A 25,805-nucleotide genomic window follows, 5' to 3' on the forward strand; every position below is an offset into this window, starting at 1 on the left:
GTGTCCAGCTCCTGACTGGTAATATTGGCAGTTTACTGGGTTTTTCACTTTACAATTACACCAGAGCTTTCTGTTCCGTTGTGTTTAATGTTGGAAGGTGTTCTGTGCACCTGAAAATTCATAAAAGTTAGGAGTCTATCAGATGGTGAGGAGCAGCTTCTATAGTGAGCAATTTACACGCTGTCTCTGACTATCTAAAGAAACCGGTTAATTCTATGATACGAAACCCACCTGTACCAGCAGTGTTTTCTTTTTGAAGTCAGAGGGATGGTGGTGGCATAGACTTCTATTACAGAGTGGTGAGACTTATTTGAGGATGGAGTTTGGGGGTTTTTTTTGTTGTTGTTCCCCCCCCCCATCCCAGTTTGAAATAGGAAGAAGCAAAATTTACCATGATCAGCTAGGAACAAGAAGTATAGATTATGTCTGTGGGATTTGACAACTTCCTAGAAGCTAGCAGTTCTGTGTAAAAGATTAGGAATCATGATAGACGGCTGGTTTTTATATCATAGAGAAGTCAGACGCTAATTTGAAGTTGTGAGCAGGGGACTGCCATGAAAGTGGTTTGATAATGTGGTATTAGTTCTGTATATGAATGAAGGTGTACATGTCATGCTCTGAAGTAATGTTGAACATACTTAAGGTTTCAGAAAATAGAAGAGTTGGTTGATCATCAGTGCCTTTGGTTTTTTTCTTGAGTTGATCAGCAGTCCAGGTTCTCTTGAAATGAGGGAGGATATGGATAAACAAACTCAAATTTGGAAGAATTCTAAGTCACGACTTTAACGTTCTAGGTGGAGGATGTTCTTTTTCTAGTTTGTTTATTGTCTATATGAGCTATCTGTGTAGAAGAGCGATTTAATTCCTCCTGAAAAAGCTGTTCCAGAAAAGCTAATTGTAGACCAGTCTTAAGGAATTAGTTTAATGTATGCAACTCAAATTATTTTTAACCTTTTCTTGACTTCCCAGTAATTGCACAAAAATAAGGCATGTAACAGTAGTGGCTTTATGTATAGCAGAGTTAACTACAGTGAGACCAATTGTTCATGTTCAGACTTAAGATTAAAAAAAGGTTAGACTTATTTAGTACTTGTTTATTTACAGTGAGGATGGTTAACCATGGAGGAGATTAAAAATCCCTCTCAAATTATTTAAATTAAGACTGAGGGGGAAAACCCACAAATACAACTTTGTTAGCAGGATTCTTAATAGCACAAGAAGTAATACAGCTAGCAGAGTTTTGGAGTTGAAGGAGAGGAACTTAGGCAAGTCGTTTTGAGGCCAGGCTTGTATTAAAGACTTTAACCCCCTGGGAATTTTCACAGCCTGTCTTAAGGAGGAGCCCCATAAGGTTATCTTCCTGACTTTTTCAGATTTGATCTATCATATCATGGATTTCAGCAAAGGATTGGGTTTTAATTGTATGCAGTAAAATATTGATAACAATAATGGGAAAGAACAACATTCAGTAACCTTAATGTTTGAGAATTAGTGACGCAGCTTTATTTTTCTTTTCGCTTTAATAGCTAACACCCTGTCTTTTATTCCAGTAAAACTTAGGTTGTTCACAAAAACCTGCCTAATACTGATTTGTTTCAGGTAGAAAAAAGTGCAATGTGGCAAGCACTTAAATCTGCTACTGTTTTGAGTAGGCTGCTTTGCTTGTAGGTGTAATTGTGCCATAACTATGTGATCGTATACCTCAGAAATGTATATGTAGTTATTGCAGTGTCAGTTATAAAGATTGTTCAGTGTGAGTTTTGAATGCTTGTAAGCTAATACATTTTCAAGTTTTTGTTTTAAAGGAGTGTGTGTGTGAATCTGCTGTCCTGGAACAGAATACTGTCACTCGCTGGCCTTAGGTGTATGTAATAAGTTACTTGTTCTTTTTCCACTTCATTCGCACTTTGTACTTGTAAGAGGAAAAAATAGCTTTAATAATAAGATATGCATCAAACGACTAATGCATCAGAATACAGATACACAAACACAAAAGCAGCAGCCAGTATATCCTCTTCCTGTTTAACGAGCCTGTACATACCCTGTGCTCTCTCCCTTCCACCATTGTGTATGTATTTCTGTGTATTCTACATTCAGGGACTAACCCTGTTCTGGGAGGATCTTTCTGGTTAAACAAATGTGAGGGTGAATTGCATGAATCGAGGGTAGAATAAAAGTCTGAAAATTTCCTGGTCTGTCAGTCTTTTCAAGCACAGGTAGTTTAAGTGAGAAAGGAAACGATCCTCTTAAGGTTTAAGGACCACTCTTAAAGATTTGTTTCCTTTATATTTAATCAGGAGTTTAAAAATTCATGCCTGTTGAATTGGAAGCTTTCAAGAGGGCGGTATTGGAAAGGATTGCTTTCCAACATCTGTTTACATTCATACCTTTATACCAATTTCACAACTTCAAGGTTGTTTCTTCCTAGTTGTAAATAGAAATTAATTAGAGATCTTGTAGCTTGCCTAGGAGACTTATCAAGCTTGCATTTGAGGAGAGAGATTTGTAGTAAGGGCTGCCTTAGACATACGCTTCATGCTACTTACTGTTTTCCGTTACAAAGTCAAGAGCTGTAGTCCTCAAATTCTTAGCTGATTAGATGTTATACTCAAAGCATGGCTGCTAAGAAGGTGTTAGCATGGAAAGTGCAGTTCTGCATAGGCTTCTCTTTCCACGTTTTCCAAACTCAAGGATTTTGTGCAAGACTGTGTTGTTGTTGTGAAAGTGCGATGATTGCATGTTAAAAGATGCGAACTTGCACCCCTTCTTCCCTTTCCAAAACAAGTTGCTTTGCTGAACTCCATTGATCTGTAATGAGTCTCACCCAAAATACCTTTCTCGGCATAAGTATGAAAACGCTTTATATAACTTTTTTTCCTTCTCCTTACTCTTCTGTCTGTGCCATTATCGTTCCTGAGTTACTCTGTCTACACAGTACATAACATTTTTCTTCCAAGTGTTTCCCTTGATTTAATTATTTGAAATGTCCCGTTTACTTGTGTTTCTAAATTCTCTTAGTTTAGTTCCCCTTCTTAAGTTTCTTTAAACATAAGTGATAGAATTGTATTCCTGGTTTCCCCTGTGCCTTTATGTTTTTGCTTAAGAAATGCAGCTTTTAACTGTGATAAATCTGCTCCCCCCATCCTCAGTTACGTATGATGTATATTCAGCAGGACATGTCCTATGTGCCTTTTTGATATTTGATTTTTCTTTCCACTTAAACACAAGAAAAAATTCTGAAGAGAGGCAGAAAATAGGAACTGACTTCAGGAAGAAGATTTTATAGTATCGTGGTCTGACTTGTATCTCAGTTACTGAATTGTAAATATTATATCTCAGGAAAAAAAGCAGAATTTAAAACAGTGTGGTTTTATTGAAAAGCTTAGAAGTAAGGCAACAGGTAGGAGCCAACTTGAGTTTGAGCCCTGCAGAATTTTTGTTTTGTACAGTTACTGGAATCCTTTAAGCAGGTTGCTTAGATAAAACTGTTGGATCCTTCAGCTGCTTATGGATAAATTTAGGCACTCTCTTCTGTTTCTCAATGATTTATTTATTTTTTTTTTAATTTCGTATGTTTGCCCGGCATGATGATCTTGTTTGCCCATCTCTTGCTATTTATCTTCTGTTTTGTTAGAAGAAAGTTATGATTGATATTATAGTGTATTAGCTCTGCTTCCTCATGAAGATGCTGTGGTCTTAAAGTAGGTCAGGTACTGTGTGAGACTGTTTAAATGTTAGAAATAAAGATAGTTTAATACAGTCCATCTGGGCATCTAATTTATTTCATCAGGTCAGAACTTCAAGTCAATAGGAAATACTTCATTTTCTTGCTGTTTGTGTGAGGAGGACAAATTTAAACTACCAAAACTGAAGCAAAACAGCTTCCCTTTTCTTTGTCAGTAATGTAAGATTTCTTCAGTGAGAAAAAAGTATGTGTGGGGAATTAGTGAAATATGCATATTTACAGAGTACCTCTTTCTTTTTTTAGACAGCTTTTTTATGCTTACTAGAGCTGTAGGATGAGTGATTAACAGAACATTGTTGCGTGTTCATTCTGTCAGCCTCTGAGGTGTGGTGTCTTGAAAGGATGTTCAGAAATTTGCTTAGTGGTAGTTAAATACTGAAAACTAATTTGATATATCTTGGGCTGGAACAGAAAGCACTGAGGTGTCTTGATGATCTTCAGGGCTTTGTTGGAGGACGTCGTTGCAGATAATGCATTAACCCTTATGGCTGGTCTGGGTTTCCATAGCATCTGTATTTTAGTGCAGAAAGACCTTGAGCTGGTAGATAGTAGTTGTTAAATGTTGGGTTTGGGAGCTTTGGCTAGCTTTTAGTAGTTGGGGCATGGGCTGCAGAATATCCTAGAAATAAAGGCAAAACTTAAGCATTCATAGAATCTGGAGAAGCTGGTGAGGGAAGAGAAGCTCTGAAGTGCTCCTAGTAAGTTCACAGGGCTCCTAATGAGTTCATGTTATTGAGGAAAAAGTGCACCATAAACTAACCTACTAGCTACAATTTTATAGGTGTTAACATCATGGGTGTGTTGTGGGACTAGTCCAGTCAGAAGGTAACAAACAGTTCTGTCATTGTATGGTGGGTTAGTATGAAGTTCCAAAGCCATCCAGGAGCAATAGGAAAAAGGTACGTGGATATTCCCATTGGTAAATGAGAGCCTATCAAAAAACCAGACCTGTAAAACCAAGCCCTCAATTGGTTCATTATTGATTCATTATTGATTCATTTCAGCAGGTAAAGAAGGTTCCTATGCATGATTTAGAAACCTCATTATTTTTAAATGTTATATCCAGTGGTTGACTTAACTCTGTAATTTGAAAAATTAGTGAGGTATCTGACATTTTATTTTGGCTTGTATTAAATTGTAACTTCCCTGGTATAATTTTCTGGGAAAATTTTTTTGACTGTTCTCCAGTGTTAATCTTCTCATGAATATCATTGTCCTGTGTCTCAGCAGTGTAGGTTTGACCCTTTACTTGACCTGTGCTTAAGAGAACTCTGGATAAGAAGCACTTTTTTTTTACTTGATAGAAAAGGGGAAGATCTAGTAATAAATTTGCTGGAGAGAGTCTCTTATTCCAGACTCTTTTGCACTGTGGTCAGGAGTGTATGTAGAGTTCACTTCTATGTTTATACTGGATGTTTGTCTTGTTTTTGTGGTTTATTCCCATGGTTCACAGAGAGAGTGAGTGTTGCATATGTGTGTTAGGCTGTGGTGTAATTTCTCTTCAGGTGGTTGTAGAGCTAAATGCAAGTGGAGAAGTTTACTCTGGATTGTTTCAATACTTTGCTCTTTAACACATGCTAAATATGAATTGTGCATTCACATTACTTGAGAATGCTAGACAGTATTGCTGCGGATTTGAAGGAAGCCAGACTGCCATTTCAGCAAATGGCACTGTCTGTACAGGTGGAATTGGAATTTGAGGTGCTAAGCCAGCTTTTGGCAGTAGTATCATTTCCAGGGATAGAGAGAACATCATCTTGCTTTGGCTTACAGTTACTGAACTGACTCCACTAGATGAAATCTGTCATAATACTGAATAGATGGAGGAAGTAGGAATACATTGTCTTGTGGATCACTAACAGTGCTTCGTAGGGTTTAACTTACCAATCAGGAAAGGAATAAAACACCTCCTTAAGAAAAAAGCCATGCAATACCAGGTATTTGAGGGCTTCAGGTAGATAGTTGTCAGAACAAGTGTGCTATCAGAAAAATCCAAAGATGTTTGCATTTTGAAATTTGAAATTGAAATTTGAAAAACCTTTTTAGTTTCCTCAAGCTGCTATTGTAAAAAGCTCTGAAGTATTAGGCTGTTTCCTTTAGGTTTATCAACACAGTATTACCAAAACATGGAAAGAAAAGTCTTCAAGACTATCTCTGCAACATTGGGACATCAGTGTGGTCCCCAGTACCACAGAAACTTCTTTGTGATAGCAAACTGTGACAAGCATTTTGTCATCCCTTAAAATGTGTAGTTAACAAGAAATTCTAAGTTTATTGCTAGTTTTTCTCACCTTCCATTGTAATGTTGTTTTTGCTTTCTATTGATGAGTTACTGTTTGGTCCTTTGTTCTCAGCATGGGGAAAAAACGCAGTTTTATAGAATGATCAAACCATTTAATGTGGCAAGCAGTATGAAACTGAGGTTGTAAGTGGTAATTCAAAAGCATAGTATGTTAGGCAGCTCTGAATTCTGTTCTCTTAAGAATATATGCAGTGTCAAGTTGAAGCTTTTCCAGATACAATGTGCTAAATCTTTTATATATACACTCATTTAATGGCAATAAAGCTAAAATAGTCCTTGCACAGAAGGGACATGATGAATTAATGCAAAGTACGAAATCTTGCTTTGCAGTCTCTGGTAGTTTATATGGCACTAGGTGGTGAGAGGGAGAGGTGGGATGTCTAAAGTGATGTTTCCTGAAGTCCTATAGATGGGTTTCTCTGCTGATGTGTGGGCTGTGCTCTTGGACTCAGTATTTGAGAAAGGCACAAAGCAGTCTCTAAAATGTCTGCTATACTTCAGTAGGTTAATATATATATTATATAGGCACATGAAATCATGGATATTCACACCACTGTAACTTTATTCCCCTGGAGCCAGGAATTGCCTATTATGAATCAGTAACAGCTGCACATGTCATGGAAGAATAGGCAGCTCCATGTTGTGACCAGCAAGATAGGGCTCAGCTGCTCTGCCTATGAGAGGTGGAGGAAATAACATGTATCTATTCCTTCGGAGATCCAGTGTCCTTTATGCTGTGGGTAGAGGCTTTTACTAATGCAATAGACTAAAACAGTGAAGGCTGAAGACCTAAGGAATGATGAAGAGGTGTGGAGGTTTTGTGTTGGATTTTTTGGTTTTTTGTTTGTTGTTGTTGGTTTTGGCTTTTTTTTTTCTTTAATAAATGAAGGTCATAAACTGACTTGAATGCTAAGTAATGACAATGTGGCCTGAACTAACTGATGCTGTCTCCTTCTAAATCACATTCAGTAGTCCTATTTTGTCCCAACCAGACACTTTAACTCTCACTGTGTGTGCAGAGAGAGTAACAGTAACAATGCATTGAGCTTAAAAGCAGTAAGGAAATGTTCGTCCTTACCATAAGCCTTTACCACTGCTGTTCTTCCTTTCCTCCCCTCCTCCATATGACTACTTCACTGTCTTAACCTTAGTTGTTCATACCAGCCTTAAAACCAAGTTTGATCATAACTGCATGTGAAAGGTCATGAATTCAAAATGCTAGTCTGTCTTGTGTTTTTAAAGGCAGTCTAAATAAACATAGAGATTACAAGACACCAAGAATAGCTGACCTATAAAGAGTAATGATTTGGTGCTTGACTCATAGTGCATGTAGCACTTTGTCATTCAAAACATATTTTTATTGATCAGGAAACTTCAAGTTGGTGTTTTGTCTAAGCCTTTCAGTCTAAAACAGGCCTCTGCTCTAGGTAGCTTTTTTGTGCATTCCAGTGTAGCAGTGTTCATTCTAAGCCAAGAAAAATGTCTAAACACTTATATTTGCAAACTGAAGACTGACATCTGCAGCAGGAAATACATAGATAAGCTCATTACAGTGGGGTAATCTTTGGAAAATCTATTTGAAGTTATTCATTATTGCACCTGTCACTGTCACTATTGAAGAAGGACTTTTCTACCTTTTGTGGCATCAGATCTGAAATTCTGATGTGTTTTGTGTTGTGAATACAGAAGCTGAGGCAGTTTAGTTGAAAAGCATTGGTAGGTTTTGCTTGCATTTTCATGAACGTATTTTGACAAAATTTAGTTGATGAGAGCAGTTCCGTACTAATTGCTAAGTAGGTTTCTTCTTTACTAGATGCCTTAAGCAGTATAACTCTAAAGTATGCCTCTTCTAGCATTTGTACTTGGGTGGTGGTGGTGGTGTGAGGTTTACTTTTAGTTTTCTTAAATGTCTTGGCAGCTGTCCCGATACCTTGCTGTCTTCGTACATGAAAAAGCTTCTTCTCGTAGTAAGGGTTACAAAAGGCAGTGGGCAATGAGTGGTGGTTTCTGGTGGTGTGTGCTTGCTTGCTTGGTGTTTTGTGGTTCTGTTACAACAAAAGTTGTAATTTGGAGGAATATGAGATGGGAACTTTGATACCATTGACACTTGACAGTCGTTCAAGGGCAAGGTTAGGTATACTTTTTGCCAGCCTGTGCATATTTGTACAGCTCACATTTCTGCTCATCACTATATGACAGTTTATTTCCATTGTGTGTTACACAGAGGAATAAAGTACTTAAAATGCAGATAGTGTGGAGTCTGCAGAAGTGTGCCTGTTTAACAGACTAGCTTTTAGTCATTACTGAGATTCACCATGTGCTTTTTCTATTGATTTCATTTCTTCCCTGTAGCACTGAAGTGGGTAATGCTAACAAGTGTGTTTTGTTTGTTTATTTTTAAAATCAGAAATAAGCTTGATAGTTAAAGGTGGTGCTCTGGAAGCTTCTTTGGTTTGATTTTTTTTAACTGAACTGTTGTATATGAGCTTTTTATATGGCATGCACATGTGACTTCTTAAAACGTGCCCAGATTGTTTAGGTTGTTATGGCAAACTTCTTTTTGGTTGTCTGATGTGAGATGCTGAGCCTTAACTTGTGAATGAACAAATTTGCGCAAACATTGACACTGTTTTCTTGATTATGGTTTTGCTGTCCCCATGTAACTTGAATACTGCATGATGTTCCGTGTAAATATTGGTCAGTTCTATTACTATTTAAATGTGAATGACTGAGGTAATGAAACTGTACTTTACAGAATAGCTAAACCTGACAAGAATGAAGCAACCTTATGGGAAGGTACAGCTGGTTTAGTTTTGTGTGTTACAGACCCTGTGTAAACCCCTGGTTTGCTCATTGATTGATCTTTTCTTATTATTATTTTTTATTCATTTGCCTTTTTCACCCCAATCAAAAATAAAGTTGGATATGTGTTGGGTATCTCTCAAGCATCTTTATTAACATTAGAGTTGCATAGCGCACACTGGACTGAAAAGCTCATAGAAGAAAAAATCGTCAGACTACTAAACACGAAGACTAAGGTTATGTGGCTTGCACTCCCAGCTTCAGATACCCTATGGCTCAGGGAGAGAACAGCTGTGGAAGTATGGCTGTGGTTTCTGTGCTGGTTTTGGTAGGGATGCCCATGGACCTCTTCTTGAGATAGTGTTAGGCAAAGTGGCACTCTGTTAAAATCCACACTTGTCTTGCAGTTAGTTTCCAAAAATGTTTCTGCATTCTTTGGAGAGTTAGGTTACTAGTAATGCTTAATATCTAGGTTAGCCCAGTCAGCCAGTTTGGACATTTATTTAAAGTCCTTGGGTAGTTGTGCCAGTTAGGTTTTTAGAGATCTGACCTTCAAAATCCAGCTGTAAGTTTTAGATTCTTACAGAAAATTCTGAGGGGAAAACTAGTGGCTCTAGATTCTGTTTTTAACAAAACAATCAAAATCCTGTTCTTAGACTTCCCCCCTCCCCCCCCCCCCCCTTCAGAATCTTTGAGCCTATGTAATCTGGAAAGCTGTCTGCAGTTTGTGCAGTCTGGCCTGTGGAAGAGAATGCTTTTAAACTTTCAGTAGGCTAATACTGAGGAGACAGAGGTGCTTCTCAGACTGTATGTTATGGCTTTATTCCCTTGCCTGGTGTTTTTCTCTGCCTTACCTGTTGTGATTCTGTACTGCTGCTGAGTTGAATAATGACTCCAGATTGAGATATGCCTTAACTGCAAAGGAAAAGGGGTTGGTTTAATGGGGATCATTTGAAAACCTGGTCTGAGGAACAGCTTCTGTGGAAGGAGTGGTATATTTATTTTTTTCCATAGTTGACATATACTACACTTCTTTCAAAGTTTTCTAAGACTTCACCTGGCTCAGTTGACTTCTTTTTAAGTCCTGGTACCTATGTAAATGTAGATTTGGAACTTACTTTTAACCTGGCCTAGTACTGTGTGTAGTATTCTGCTATGATGTGTAACTGGAATAGTTGAGGCACCCCATGTATATTGAAATATATATGGAAAAAATACCCAGTGTATCTGCATATTAATATTGTTCAGAAGAGTAATGAAACAGTAGGAACTTGTTTCCTGCAAAGTTGGGCTATCATGTTCTTTGTTATTGAGATGACACTGCTTTTTTTTTTTTTTTTTTGTCAGTGCTCAGTACTGTTAACAGTAGTATCAACTCCCTTTAAGAAGAATGTTGGAATGGAAATGTGCAGCTTTTGCCATCCGAAGTTGAGTTGTTACACAGTATTGCTGGGGCACAGTAATGTTTAAGCATGCAGCAAGATATTGTTGCATATATCTTTTAACTTGGGAACTTCATGCAGTTTTATTTTGAGTCAGCTGATTAAATGATCTTGAAGTTCCACTTCCTATTTTCCCCATACAAGGGGAAAATGATTTTGCTGTAAAGATTTATTCATGATCTCCTAAATGGCTTCGTAGCTGAAACCTCTGGTAAGGAAAGATTAAATTCTAAGGGCTGCTCTCATTCTATGTAGACTGCATCCTGAAAGCTGTATTATTGTATCAAATCTTAATTAATTTTGTTACAGTCAGATTTCAGTATGGAGGTCATGCCCTGGACTACCGAAGTAATGGGTTAAAGGCATCTTAATGTGTTCTTTAGAATGCTTTATTTAGGGGCAATTGGTTTAGTTATTAAACTATACTGTTTAGTATAGATCACTGAAATAGTTTTGATGCGCTGCAGGCTCACAAATCACAGCGTTACAGCAGGCCATTTTAAGGAAGGGGGGGCACTTTGACAGGTTTGCAGTTAAGTCTGGGATCTTGTGAAATGTGGCTGTGTGGCAAAGTCACAAGAGATGGGCTGATCTGATTTAACTGTTGGTATTGAAGAGACAATTCCAATGTTTTCCTAGAGCTTGCCATGGTCTGCACCACCTGCCTGTGAACTGGATTAGCTCACAACGAAAGACTTGTTTAACTCCTCCCCTCTGTGGGTTACAGGGCTACATAGGCTGAGTAGTTCCATGAAAGACGAAGTGATTACATGGCGAAAAGATGGGAATATTTTATGGCCATTACCAATGTTTAGGAGGTGGGATAGCCTCTTTTGCTGGTATTGAGCTGTTAGCAGTTCCTGAAGAAAATACTTCCAACTGTGGTTCTGAATGCATGTAGTGCAGTGACGATTTGGCAAGCAGCCGATAGGTAGTCTGAACAGGACCTGTGCCTGGGAAGGCTGAAGTGTTAAATTCTGTTTGTGAATGATACTGCATAATTACTGCATGTGTTAAATACTAGAGCTTTCCTGATTCCCAGGGTTCCTAGGTTGCATGCATTATACTTTTTAACGTGTTTTGAGCCAGTCTCATTCATTTCTTCATCTCTGCCTGTTTTCCACAGTAATTGAAAATATGAAACTAACTTCTTTTCAGTCTTATGGTATAACAGGACAACAAATCACTCTCCATTTCTTCTAGCATTTTTGTTGATCTCTAGTACTAATGTTGTTAGACTTCTGGGTCAAATGCCCTGTGTGTCCTCTGCCTCCCTGCCACCATTCACTGAACAAGCACAGCAGGCGAAAATTTCCCAGAAGGTGTAAGTAGTTTGCTGCTGAAGTCCATGACTATGGAAGCAAGGTATTTCCATGAAAAGGGCAGACTCCATGCATACTCTTAGAACTGTCTCATTTGAACATGGGGAAAGCATTTTAATATGATGCTTACGATGGTGTGGCTGACCTAATTTCTAACCAGTGTTCCACATAAAAAGGCTAATAATTAGCCAGGTTTCTTGATAGTCTGTTAATTACAAAATCATGTATTTTTAAAAGTAAATTGGATCACATTTTCACTGAGCAATTGCTATTTAATCCTATGCAGCTATTTTAAGTCTGCATTTGTAGCGGAGATCTAATTATTATAGTAATTACTGTGGGATCCTGCTTAATTGACTACTCATGAGACTGACATCAGTTGATTAACAGAAGCAATCTCCATATTTTTCTCCATGTTTGGAATATGAAGGGACAGTTTCAGGCACTTTTTGTTATTAAACAAAAAAAGAATTTACTGCATAGAATGATTCATGGCATTGAGAGATCTTGCAACTTCATAAGGGAAGATCTACAGCGATGTGACTTGGGTGAATCTTCAGGCAGCTTAAATTGATGTGAGAAGGTGTTTACCCTGTGTCTGTTCATACTAGTAATCATAATAGAAAGATGGCTTACAGTTGCTTGTGGGCCAGATGGGGGGTGGGGGAAGTGATCTACTGTCTTCCTTGGGACCCATCACAGGGGGAGAGCAAGGAGCAACATAATGCTGCTTTGTTGACCCACCACTTGTATCCTATTTTGATCATGTGTGCTTGTTCTGACCAAATTTGAACTATTGCTGACACGTTATATGATGTTCATGTACTTGAGATCAAGAGGATAGATGCTGCATTTATGCTTACCAACATAACTGTTACCTTGCCATTATCAAGGGCCAGATCTATAAGCTCATACTCAGGAGCCAGGCTTTGCAGTTTCAGAGGTAAGGATCAGTGTAACTCAGGTCTGACCCTGTGCCAGAATACATGTTGAAGACTTCTGTGCTCTATCAGATTGCCCTCGTCAGTATGATTTCAGTCAGATTTGGAGCTCTTCATCAGCAGTTGTTTGGAAACAGATACTGTGACAAACTTGTCAGAACATCTTTGCTGTTTTGCATGTAGTTATGTGTGACTAGATACTCATGTGAGGTAGTACAAGGAAGAGTGTGTGGTATGTTTGTTATGAGTGCTTCTGTACTGAGTTGCGATGCCTGCTTTGCAGGAATAATTGAGTGGTTTTGCTTTCAGTCATACTAGAAGCTACTAGAGTCACTTTCTGCCCTAAAGATAAGAAAAACAGAAAGGAAATCCGAAGCTCTGAATTTTACAAAGTTTACATTGATCTAAAATGGGTACTACTACGTTCTGGCTAAGTGTTCTGTACCTTTGCTTGGAGCATTGCTGGTGCCTGTCCCTGGTTGAGCCCTTTCTATTGCAGCAGTAGATAATTACACCACCACACACACACACCCAAGAGTCCCACATAAAACATACTTGTGATGCCTGAACTTGTTCTAGGGAGGAGGAAAGAATAATGGGGGGGGGGGGCGCATAAACCCCCCCAACAAACAAAACCTTAATTTTTTTGCATGTAATTCTATGAGATCACTCTCCATGATCCTCCTAATTTTGGTTATAAATTGTGTCTGATTAGTAAGTTGCAGGACATCTAGGATCTGGTAACAGGAGGAGAAGGTGAAGAAAATGAGCCAGTTCGGTTATTCTATTACTTTGTCTCCTTTGTGCATGGATTTATTGGATTGAATCTATGGACAAAGTTCATTTAGAGTAGATTGACAACGACTCTTCCAAAAGAGGCCATCTTCCCTGATCATGCAGGTTACAGAGACCATCGTATGGCTGAGAGACAAGTTGCATATCCCATAGCTCACTGAACCAAGGGAAGGGGGGGGCTGGGGAGTGATTTGCATGCAATAGGTCATAGAAGTTCTTCACTAGTCCCTACCATATGTTACAGGGCGGGCTAGTCTGAATGGTCTTGATGTGCAGTGGGGTCTCCTCGCAACTTTGCTGTGTTGGCTTCTACTGTCCTTTCACCAGTAAATGTTGCTGTAGTGAGATAATCTAGGTGTAGGAACAATATTGTCCCTGTGAATTTAGCAGCCAAAAATCTTTACATTATAACCTGGAATCAGGTTGCTCTTGCACCAGTTTATAATCTCTGGATGACGTAATTAAACTTATGATTTTTCCAGTTCCTAATGTTTTCTTATTTCATCTTAGAGTAATGTGCTTGTGCTGAAGATGAGTTACAGTTTTGTTGGATTCTTCTTGTGTGCTTAGGTTTTTCCCAAAAGAGTTTTGGATCACAAGTTGCTGGAAGGTAAAATGTGTATAAAAAAAAAGACAGGTCTGTAAGTTTGTATGTCCTTGATCCTGTCTCAGCTTTGAGCTGTTTTAACGTAACTGTTGTGAGCCTAATACTTTGAGACAAATACCTGTTGAAGCTGGTAACCTTTTTAGTTCTTGTACCCTAAACTTACAGTGTGAGCTGTGAGATGGTAACTTTGGAAAGCACTTAGGCAAGGGATGGATGTGAGAGGATTTACCCCAGTCATGCTGATGTAAATTAGCAGGTCGGCAGAGACCAGTAGATGGGCAGTGTGGTTTGACGTGTTCCCGATAACGACAGAATCAATTGTAGTGTCCTTTTGTATAGTTTTTGTATTTCAGAAGCAGACGCATGATTATGATGTACACAGACTTGAACTCACTCCTGTGTCCTTTTTATAAATACTAATATTTTAAAAAAATCTTTCTACTTGCTGTGTGTGGCTTCCTCTACCACCCTATCTTTGACTTCCCTCAACAAAGAGCACGCCCTTCCTTAGGGTAGGCTCTTGACAAATTGGAGACTTTCTACTCTGCTCTACCCTCTGGACTTAAGAGTTGGCTGTTTTCGCCATTTCCATAAGCGGATGTGTCTTAAATTATTATTTCTTTTAAGAGCTGTGGAATAATTTGGAGAAATTAATTGAAGAAACATGCAGTCAAGTTACAAAACAGTGGATTGTGTGTCTTGTTCTTAAGACGATGCACTCATTGCTACTGCAGTAACATTATTTTCAGTTTACTTTCTAAAGTAGTAATGTGCAGTCTGAACCTTGGGTTTGTTCACCTTTAATGACAGGGTTATGTTGCATAGTCTTTTAATGCCTTGTGTTGTGGTTAGCCTACTTTGAATATAGTTTCCAAGGTGTGTTGCAAAGTAAGTATTTCACCAAAGGAATGTTTGTGCTCAGTGCCACTTTTCTTTGAGAAACTTTAACTAACTTGGAATTAGTCATGTTGCCAGAAACTTACTGAGCATTACCAAAATGTGAAAGAAGGCAAATACTGCTTGCTTTCAGTTGCTACACTCCTGCTTGTTTCTGCTTGTAGGCAAGAGTGCCTGCTAATACTGAGGTTGAACCACAATTGTAGTATCCTTTCTCTTGTGTTCTGATTATTGTAGTTCAGCTTTTTTTTTTTTTTTTTAATGTAGTGTGCTAGAAATGCAACAAGTATGCAAGTGCTAAACTTGTTTTGAAGAGTTGCACCCATGTCCTTGCATTATTGTTTGAGAGAGGTCCTGTTGGTTGCCAAAAGCAGAGCTGAACTGAAGTTCAGATTCCTTCGGGCTGCATTGAGAGCTGCTCTGCTGTATTCCTGCTTTCCCTAGTGCCTGAATTACTGCCAACTTGCTTTAGATTATTTTTTGAGTCTTTGATGTTTTGGAACAGGCATGGCAATATGGATGCGAGGGATAAACCTAGTGTCTTAAAATTAATGGAAAGGAAGACTAAAGAATAAAGAATGGTGTAAATACATGATTTTGCTTAGGAAATTTAAGTATATCATGCCTTGTTATATTCCGGATAGTCAGAAGAAGGATTGTTGTTTTGGTGGGCTTTTCCTGTAGACAGTCTAATTAAAGGGAAATTTATAAAGGAGGAAAGTGGCTGTCGAGCTCATGGTTTTTTAAACAACTAGCAGGGTAATCTGGTAAGCATGGGCATCTTAACTGTCTGCCTACTTTCCTGGACAGGAATATAGTGGGATGGATAAGGTGCAGTTCATGTTACTGGCTGAAAGCTGCAAAAAGTGAAGCTGCTTGTTTACTCAGGCAGCCTCTGTCTCAGAGCTGAGTGCTCCTACTGCATCCATTCGACTCTGGGATTGTCTGGCCACGTGATGAGCCAGTGTAGGAAGCCAGTCTGATGGAAAATGAACTTTCAGGAGGAAAGGCAAGCAGATTTTTAGGTTTTGAATGAGCTCTTTGAATAGCTTTTAACACAAATCTGGGTAAGCATTGGTACTACGTAGAGGGAATGAAGTTTACAGAACAGTAGCACCATTCTGAAAGTACTGCATCAAATGAGCATCACAGCACAACCAACTCCAAAGTTGTATTTCTGATAGCTTTTTATGTCAGGTAGAGAAAGCAACTGAAGAGGGAAGCTTTTCTGGATAGAAGCCTAACTAATAGGTTGAAAATACTTAAATATAACAGTGGAAGGCAGTTTCAGTGAGAATAAACTACCTTCTATAAGTAAGTCTTGTGAAACAGTCAGTGTATGAAAGATAAAAGGGAAGCAAGTTGAGAGAGAGAGGGAAGAAATGGCAAAGTCTTACTTGGTAGATTGGGCTGAGTTTTTGTAAGACAACTGCAGCTATTCCAAGTGTATTTTCAATAAGGATGCCTTAACACAGAAATCTGAATGCACTCAAAGTGGAATCTGATGAATAGGAACAAATAATATGTGAACAATTAATACTTACATGGAACTCCTGGAAAGAAGGAGGAAGATGAGATCATTCTAGCAATGAATGTATGGAATAAGATGAGAATATCCTGTAAATATTTGTAGTAAGAGGAAACCTTGGTTGTATTTGGTACTGAGATGTTGGAATGTTACCTGCCATAGCTTTTCATGAGTCTTAATCTTGCCCTTGGCATTCATTTCAAAAAGACTTTTTAATTTAATGATGCAGCTAAGCCAGTTTAATGGCTGGCTGCTACCAAAGGGAATCGTCTTTCTTCCTCCCTTTCCCCACTGCCTCCCTGCCCGCCCCACAGTTCAGGAAGCTACTTTGTCAGAAGGCTAATTGTTTCTAATTGTCTTCACGGGAAATAACTGGGGAGAGATGGCTGGAGAGAGATGGCTTTCTGTGGATTTAGTTTCCTAAGCTGTCACAGTAGGTTCAGTCTGGCATTAGGCAGTAGTAATACGGAGAATGACAGCAAGGGGCACAAGAGCGCACCTTGTGGTGGTAGCTAACTGTTAAATGAGTTTCCTTCTAACATGACAAATTACAGCTTTTGAGCTTGACTAACCCACCTAAAATTTGTGAAAGGAATTTAGAGAAACACTCTGAAATAATTTCACTGCTAATTGATAACTTCTGAGGGGCAGATGATGTTCCAGAGGAGAAGGGGAAAAGGTATGGCAACCATGCATCTTAAAAAAAAAAAAAAAAAAACAAACAACAAAACCTCAACCACCAAACCACCACCAGAAAACAAACAACAAAACCCAACATAAAACCTAAAAAATCCCAAACCAAAACCCTGTAACAGCCTGTTGAAAAATTGGGAACTAGAGGGCAACAAACAAGCCGTCTTAACAGCAGTTCATGGAGGAATATGGATAATGTAAATTATTTGGCCCCAGTAATCACCTGGAAGATACTAATCTCTTTGTGAACAACTAATAGTGAGTTTTTCAAGAACAAACCCCAGTTGATCCAGTCTAATTTCTATAGCAAGGCAAGGGACCTAGTGGATAGTTGCATCATGACTTTTTTAAAAGGCTTTTTAGTACTGCTCAGTTATGCAATGAGTGGAAACAGTGTTATAGAAACTATTGTATAGTGGAAATGTCTCTGATTGGAAAACTGTATCTGGAAATGGATGAACAGTCAAAGTGAAAAAGACTTCTTAAATTTCTAAAGAGGTCTGTCTTTAAATACCTATTGGTATTTTCAGGAGTGACTTGGACTGTACAGCGTTGACATATTAAATCAAGATAACATGAATGGCAGCCAGCATGTTTGGTTAGTATTTGGAATTCAAAATCGTTCTGACAAACTGAGGAAACCACTGCATTTTCAAATGGAAAGCTACTGTTTGAGATGAGTGGTGTCACGTTTGGGTGGGAGTAATCAGCTGTGCAATCACAGTGGGGAATGACTGCTGTAAGGTGTAGTAGATTAGTTAACATGCTCTCATGCTAAAAATGAGTGCTTCTGGGGTTACCAGTCACACTTGTTTGTAGGAGACAGAGATGTGCTGAGCCACCAGCTGAGATGTTGAAGCTGGGGACAAAGTCACTATTGCTGATTCGTCCAAATAAGTGAGAACTTGGTGCATGAGGGTGTAAAGGGGAGGTGCTAATTTTACTTAGTGGAGTGTCTCTTGGTATGAGTTGAAATGGATAGGAAGAGCAGATTAGTTTATGTGTTTCAGTGAAGGAACTTTTATCCAGTGGCTTTCATAATACGTGTGTTATTTTTTTGTAATATGGGTGAAAGTCAGGCAAAACAATGATTTGTGCTTCTGTTTCAAGAATATTGTTAAGATTTCTTTAAATACTTGTTACTGAAGTCTGTTAGGAAATAAGTAGACTACTGCTACTAACTAACAGTACCCGTTTCTGTATCAAATGGATCAGAGAAATTGAAATCTTAATTCAGTGTCTAACCCCCTTTTCTTCCCTGAAGCAAAGCAGTTTTTTGTGTTTAAAAACACAAGTTGGGATAAATGCACCAGGGATCCTTCGTATGATTAAGAACAGTAAACCTTTTCTGTTGTTCAGAATCCATTGACTATTAGTATGTATTTGACATGGAATCCTACTGTACTGTATGAAAACAAAGCTTAATTCCCTGTTCTGCAACAGTTGTAGCTGTTGTGCCAAAATCCTGAAGAATTATTACTGTTTGCACAAATCTGAGGTGTCTGGCAGCAGTGCTTCACAGAGAGGTAAAAAAGAAATTATTTTGTACCATACCCAAGAAAGAATTTTAGCTGCCGCACCTCCTAGGTGATGTATGTGCCTGCACTTACCAAAGGTTAGAGGATCAGAATCAGTCCAATGGGTTTTACTTGCAACTGTACAGTATGTCTTATTCTCAGAATTAGTCTCTTTTTGTGAAGAAACTTTTTAACGGGATAGATCTGAAAAAATGTTTGTAGCTTGTTTGAAGGTAAAGATGGGCTAAAATCCTGTGAATCCTTGCAGCAGAATTATACCTTGGAACAGGTTTTACTGTAAAGCTGCACTATACAAGTCACAATAAAGCCTATTTTATAATTATCTTGATTTTTTTAATTATTTTTATTTGAAGTTTAGACAGATGATATTAATTTTATTTATTGTGCTGAAGAGGGATAAGTTTAAGCCAAACAGGCAAAGATGTAATAAGGTCATAATGATGAACACCGGTATGTTTTTATTTCAATATTAAAACAGATTATCCCTGCCACCTTTTTGCTGCAGTTTCTATTTTTGAGTTTTCCAGTAGTCTGGTTTCCAGCATCTCACTGATAGCTTACTGACACAGCTGATGCAGCACTGGCTTACTGAGCACCTAGGAAGGAAGAGTCTAGGAACTTAAGAAACCAGCTTTGGTACTAGGGAAAAAATACTGTGTTACATAGTCAGTAAACTGCTTACATGCACACATCTTACTGTGTGGGTTTTTGTTGGTAACTGAACTCTGCTGAGGCTACTTACTGTCGTGACAGCATCACAGGAAGAACAGAATGCATTTGAATAACATTAGAAAAAATACTAGAATTTATGATGTTACTAGTCTGTTTCTTGGGTTGTAGTAACAGATATAAATGTGCTTTACTTTTAAGCTTGAAAAAACAGTTGCAGATTTCTGAAAGTTAATCTCACCTTCAGAGTTTATAGTTTATTATTAAACTTTGACAGATTAAGAGGGAAAGGAGGAGGATGATAACAGAAAGCATTGCAATAAGCAAGAATATCTTTAGGACTCATTATCTGTCTGGGTAAGAATAGTTGCTTCCCTTTCTCAATAGATGATGGCAGGCCTCCTTTCTGGTGTTCTGACATCACTGGCGATAAATGGCCATAGCAAATAAAGAATAATACCAGAGTGAATATTTGTCTGCAGCTACTTGTTATAATCTGTTTGTCTAACCAATCTTAAGTGTCTCTGCAGAAATAGGTAAAGATAGATTACATAGTTTGATGTGCCAAGAACACGCAACATCACTTACTAAGTTTAGTGACTGGTGGTGTTGTGTTTGTGTTAAGAGCGAGAGCTCCACCTACTGGAAAGACTTACCAGTTTATGGAGTGTGTTTTGAGTGAAGGGTGCAATACCAATTTCCCAAGTCTGGTCTCAGGGATTTGGAATGAAAGCATTTGCAAATAAATAGAGTTCCTCCAATTTAAAAAAAGTCTGAGTTCTGAAAACATTTTCTTAGATTTTCATCTTGACTTTTTTTATTCATAGGAACATCATCTCCAGCGGGCTATCTCAGCACAACAAGTATATGGAGAGAAGAGGGATAACATGGTTATACCGGTTCCAGAAGCAGAAAGTAATATTGCATACTATGAATCTATATATCCTGGAGAATTTAAAATGCCAAAGCAGCTGATTCACATACAGCGTAAGTAAAGTAACTCAATTCACTGAAGTCTACACTGAAAACTTTATTTTGCTGGTATTTTATGAGATTACTCTTAAATATCTATTGAGCTTGCATCAAGACTGACTCTTAACAATTTTTTCCAATATGTAAAGGAATATATACTTCTTGCTGAAGAGGTGTATTTAGCTCTTGATGAGGAAGTAGATAGATGTCCTCCTTGAGTCTAAGTCTATATGTTAGTACTTTAAATTTAGCAATCTCAAAGGCCTATTTCTGCCCTCTGTTAACACTCTGTAATTACAGCTTGCAGGGAAGTTTAGGTGCGTTAGCAAGGGCACAAATCTGCTTGAAGAGAATATATAATACATAGCTAAGAAACAGAGTGCTGTTGGAAGAAGGGTTCGCCAGAGTCAAGAAGACGCTCAATATGGGTTATGCATCTTGCTCAACTTTATTCGTTTCTAACACTACTTATATAGAACCGATACAAATGCATATTCGTAAAGCAGAAATATAATTGGTTAGTAGTCTCTAAACACGCACGGTTCTCACACCCCTAATTATCATGACTAAAATAAGCATTCTATCCATATAGGTAATTGTGTTGCTGTGCTTCAGCCTTGTAGTTTGTTACTCCCTATTTTCCCATACCGGTCCCTATCTTTCTTGGCCCTGCACCTGCTTTCCCAGCAGCTGTATCTTGTTACAGCCACGGCCTGTTGGCACAACATAATTACTTGGTCTCAGGATTCAAGAATAGCTCAAGGCTACCTTTCTTGTTAACTTCAGCACAGCAACTTCAGTACAATTGTGATTACAGGCCTATTCTAATACCAGGCCTGGATTGTGCGGATCTTCAGAGATTCTAAGGCCATGCTTCTGCAGCCATTCTTCTACAGAGTGCCTCTCCCCTGAAACTTAACCAGGATAAAGTGGATTGGGAAGCCAGGCAGAAATGGCAGCAGTAGTAGTATTAGCCTGTGCCTGGATGGAAGTATTCTCCATCTAAAAGTAGATGGGTTTTGATATCACTGACTGGCAAGTGTGTTGGGATTTTGTTTTTGTTGGAAGATAGCAGCCATTCTGTATGGATGTGATCATCATGATACTTCAGATAACTTTTGAAAACATGATTAAAAAATACAATCTGTTGCATGGTATAATTAGAATTTTAAAAGTAGTATCTGTGCTACGTAAATGGATCTTCTATAGCAGTCGGGGCTTCAGTGATGGCTTAAAGTATTAGAATCATAGTTTGGGTTGGAAGGGAACTTTAAAGATTCTCTAGTCTACCACCCCACCCTGCAATAAGCAGAGACAACTTCCACTAGATCAGGTGGAAGATCAGGTAGATTAGAGCATGTTGCTCTGCCTCTAAGCAATGAAGGGGCTAATACTAGCAGTCTTCCATGCTGATATTAAGGTTACACTTTTTTATTCTTCTTTTCCTTATCTAGTGGTCTAACAGCTGAAGTAGTGATTTTTATTTTTCAGCTGCATTGTCTGCTAGCTATGTATTTATTAAAAGCAAGTGATGTTTTTCACAGTGTTTCCAAATGTGCACTTGTGAAGAAATTCATGTCTCTCACAAGTTAAAACAGCTTGAATGAGGCATGAGAACTAGGGAGATCTTGTTTTGAATGAAGAATGCTGCATTTTCATAGGGTATTGTGGAAAACAGAGCAGTTGTTTGTGTTCTGCAAAATATTACTTGTATTTGAAAATGCCTTGCTACATAGGGTAGACCATACTGGGCCAGTTTACTCTGACTTGCCTACATCGCAAAAATCAGTGATGAGAGCATGTGTAATGTCATTGTAATACAGTCTGCACGTACTTCAGTAGAAGTACCTTTTAAGTGCATTTGGGCTGAAGTCTGAATTGCTAATAATACAAGACATAAAACCGCAAAATACTAGACAGCACTGGAAGTTTTGACCAGTCTAAAAATAATTTCTTACTGAAAGCAGTGAGGTAGAAAGCTGCTAGCTGCTTTTACCACTGGTAAGCTTTCATTGGTTAACAAAAGCATAATTAAATAAATATCAATTTTTAATGGTGTAAAAAAAACCTAGATAAAACTTTGAGGTAGTATTACTCCAACATTCAAACAAATGATTTTGATTTTGTTTTGAGAAGAATCTGGTGTCTACTCCAGACGTTGCTATCAGAAAAAAACCATTTCTGTAGTAAAACTAACTTATACCTTTCACTTGCATCGTTTAGCTTTCAGTTTGGATGCTGAGCAGCCGGATTATGACTTGGATTCAGAAGATGAGATCTTTGTGAATAAGTTGAAGAAAAGAATGGACATCTCTCCTTTGCAATTTGAGGAGATGATAGACAGACTAGAAAAAGGCAGCGGTCAGCAGGTACAATGGTACTTTGAATAAAGTATTTGAAATGCACACTCTGTGTATTGCTATATGAAAGTGACATGCTGGGTTTTACATTTAGCCAGTCAGCCTGCAAGAGGCCAAGCTGTTGCTGAAGGAAGATGATGAATTGATCAGAGAAGTATATGAGTACTGGATTAAAAAGAGGAAAAACTGTCGAGGTCCCTCTCTTATCCCAGCAGTGAAACAAGAGAAGCGAGATGGTTCCAGCACAAATGACCCTTATGTTGCTTTTAGAAGACGGACAGAAAAGATGCAGACACGGAAAGTGAGTAGATGGGTACCTTCCTCTGCTTCCCCTCTCTTACTTTTTGAGAGGGGGAGAAGGATCTTATATAAAGAAGTGATTCTGCTTTGTAGTATAAAACAATAAAATTCATGGTGTTCTTTTGTTTAAATTTGCAAGGATAACAACATAGAAGAAACTAGGACAGCTATTGAATGCAAGTTTGTATTCTTTTTCACTAGATCTACTGCTAAACATACTTAATGGTGTTGGTAAGCTGTAGCTCATTGATAGCATGCACATGCTTCTCTGTTTTAGCATGTGATTTGTTTTCTATATACATAAACATTTAGAACTTTTAATTCAGACTATTTAATTTACATGATCTGGGGAAACATATGCACTGTGTATCTACAGAATCGAAAAAATGATGAAGCATCTTATGAGAAGATGCTTAAGCTCCGTCGAGATCTGAGTCGTGCAGTAACCATCCTGGAGATGATAAAGAGGAGGGAAAAAAGCAAGAGAGAGTTGCTGCATTTAACACTGGAAATTATGGAAAAGAGGTAATCTTTATTGAAAACTTGCTGCAGAAAGCTTTGGAAACTACTTTGTATTCTGATTCCCACAAATACTTAAAACAGCGAGAGATTTTTAAAGTAAGTATTTAGACACTTTCACATTTACAGGAGCTTGTTTTTATATATGGCTATGGAAAGCAAAATAAAATGTTAGGAAGGTGCTGCTTATGGGAAAGTGACCCATCACACTTATCTATATTGTTTTATTACATATATATGTGTATTCAAATGTATGTGTATATCCTATATATTATACAGGAAGAGAGATCATAGTTTTAGGTAAACTCATTTAGGAATTTATGTGAAATATGTAGAATAAGGAAGTCCCAGCTAATTCTAAGGCTGTTTCTCATCATTGCTGTTTTTCTTAATTATCACTGTTCTGTTTTAGCAAGGCTTGATCTAATACTGTCTTGAGGAAAACATAAGCATTTCATACGATAGAAAATGTTGCTGTCCAGTCATCTCCTCTTAGTGCTGCTTTTGACATCCTGTTTGTCAGCTGTGATGAAGACCAAATGCTCGGCTCTGTCAGCTGCCACTTCCCAATCAACTGAGAATTGTATTTGAAATGTGTAATAGTTCTCTAGGTTGATACTTAAAATCTGAATAGACCTCTCTAACTTGAGCATCCGTGTTTGAAAACAAGTGGTTTGAGTCAGTATCGTAAAGCTTTAAAACTAACGGTTTAGGCTGACTTCTTAGAGAGGCAAGTTGAATGTCTCTACTGGGGCATTTTTTTCAAGCCCTGACCATTTTCATTAGAAATAGAGAGGGGAGAAATTTCAAAGACTTTCCTGTAGCTTCTTCAAGGAAAAAGCTGTTGAATAGAGGAGAGACTCTAATGCCCCCCCTTAGAATGGAAAACTGTGCTTCAACTCCGCACTTTCCACAGGTCTTGAAATGTAACATGTTTCACGGATCTACTTGTGAAAATATTCCATAACACAGAGAGGGAAGATTCATGAATATGGCACTCCGCCTCAGTGTTAAAAAACCTTTTGGGCGATAAATGTATGTTTTTAAATGGTACCTGTCCCCAAGTGAGCAGGGAGAGAAACCGCCTTTCCTTCATCACAATGAAGTTTCCATGTTACAAGTACCCTTTTCTGAATAATGCTTTCTGTACTACTTACTGTCATCCTGAATGTCCCTTTAGCCTAAGTTGCAAGTATTAGCCTGTTTCTCTGTGTTGTCAATTTTTTACCAGACATATTGCAAATATTTCAGCAAATAAAAAAAAAAATAATAATTCTGATTTCAGGTATAATTTGGGTGACTACAGTGGAGAGATCGTGTCTGAGGTCATGGCACAGCGGCAACCAATTAAACCTACCTATGCTATTCCCATCATTCCTGTGACTAACAGCAGTCCTTTTAAACACCAAGAAGCTATGGAACTGAAAGAATTTAAAGTTAAAGTGAGTAATGTCAGTAATCAAGTTAATAGTTTATGCTGTTATGTATGCAAGATACAGCATTCTAGGATGGGAGGAGGGGAGAAGCGTTTTGAAACTGAGAATAGACTAGCTAAGCTGCAGTTGGAATAAAATGCTTTGCTCTGTTGGAGTTACGGGGATAACATATGGACTACCAGCATTCCTCAAGACAGAAATAAAGGCAGTATGGATGAACTACAGACAAAAGGATGCATGCAATAGTGTTGTTACTCTGGGACATACGAACGTTTTTCTTTAATGCCGCCCACAAAATTAGGATAGCCTGAACAAAACTGTATTCATTACCTAGATACTGGACAAAGATAGGACTAATGAGTTAAAACGTTAATTTCTTGTTCTAAATTATGTAGTTATTTTGTTCCGGAGGGTGGTTTTTTGTTTGGTTTTTTTTTTTTTTTTTAATGTGATCCACTGATATTCCCAGCATACTGTATGTCTTTGGCTTTATATTTAACTAAAGTGTCAAATAATCTTACTTGATTTAGACAGCTGACCAGCACTTTTTTCCCTGCAGGCTTTAATTTTGTGTCATACACAGCATAGCTACAGTGCCAACAACTGAGCATGTTAAATAGGTCAGGTAACACAGGAGAAATGCTGAGGTATAATTTGAATTTTAAACAAAGACTTCTTATAACTGAAGAATGTCCAGAGCCTGTTCTGAATCTGGCAAGGTGGCTTGAATTGGTGAATACTTCCATTGAGAGTAGAGCATTTTAATTGAGATTGCTGCAGTCTATTTACCTGTTAGTGATGTTGGGTCAGCACAGTATCTTGCAGCTTGAAAGAAACTTGTTTCTTGGAAACTTGAGAAGTGCGCTTCAATTTGACTTTGCATAGTATGGGGAGATGTGTTTTAATTTTTAGAGGATTTTCTGAGATTCTAGGTATC

At 38.1% G+C, this 25,805-nt stretch overlaps 1 protein-coding gene and 1 long non-coding RNA gene across 12 annotated transcripts in view; one reads left to right on the top strand and one right to left on the bottom strand.

Moving 5' to 3' along the window:
* LOC308062609 overlaps nucleotides 1–25,805 on the bottom strand; it is a 273,089-nt gene that overhangs the window by 187,549 nt on the left and 59,735 nt on the right. The gene's annotated exons all lie outside the window — the stretch shown is intronic.
* Nucleotides 1–25,805, top strand: part of EPC1 (enhancer of polycomb homolog 1) — a 68,563-nt gene that overhangs the window by 24,439 nt on the left and 18,319 nt on the right. For all 11 annotated transcript variants that reach the window (XM_080384327.1, XM_080384329.1, XM_080384320.1 and 8 more), the window contains 5 exons: nucleotides 20,109–20,268; nucleotides 22,477–22,622; nucleotides 22,708–22,914; nucleotides 23,290–23,438; nucleotides 24,718–24,874. In XM_080384327.1, the coding sequence (XP_080240453.1) occupies nucleotides 20,169–20,268; nucleotides 22,477–22,622; nucleotides 22,708–22,914; nucleotides 23,290–23,438; nucleotides 24,718–24,874 (759 nt within the window). In that variant the 5' untranslated portion in view covers nucleotides 20,109–20,168. The remainder of the gene's footprint in view (nucleotides 1–20,108; nucleotides 20,269–22,476; nucleotides 22,623–22,707; nucleotides 22,915–23,289; nucleotides 23,439–24,717; nucleotides 24,875–25,805) is intronic.

The sequence above is a fragment of the Falco punctatus genome (assembly GCF_963210335.1).
Source record: "Falco punctatus genome assembly, chromosome: 4".
NCBI lineage: Eukaryota > Metazoa > Chordata > Aves > Falconiformes > Falconidae > Falco > Falco punctatus.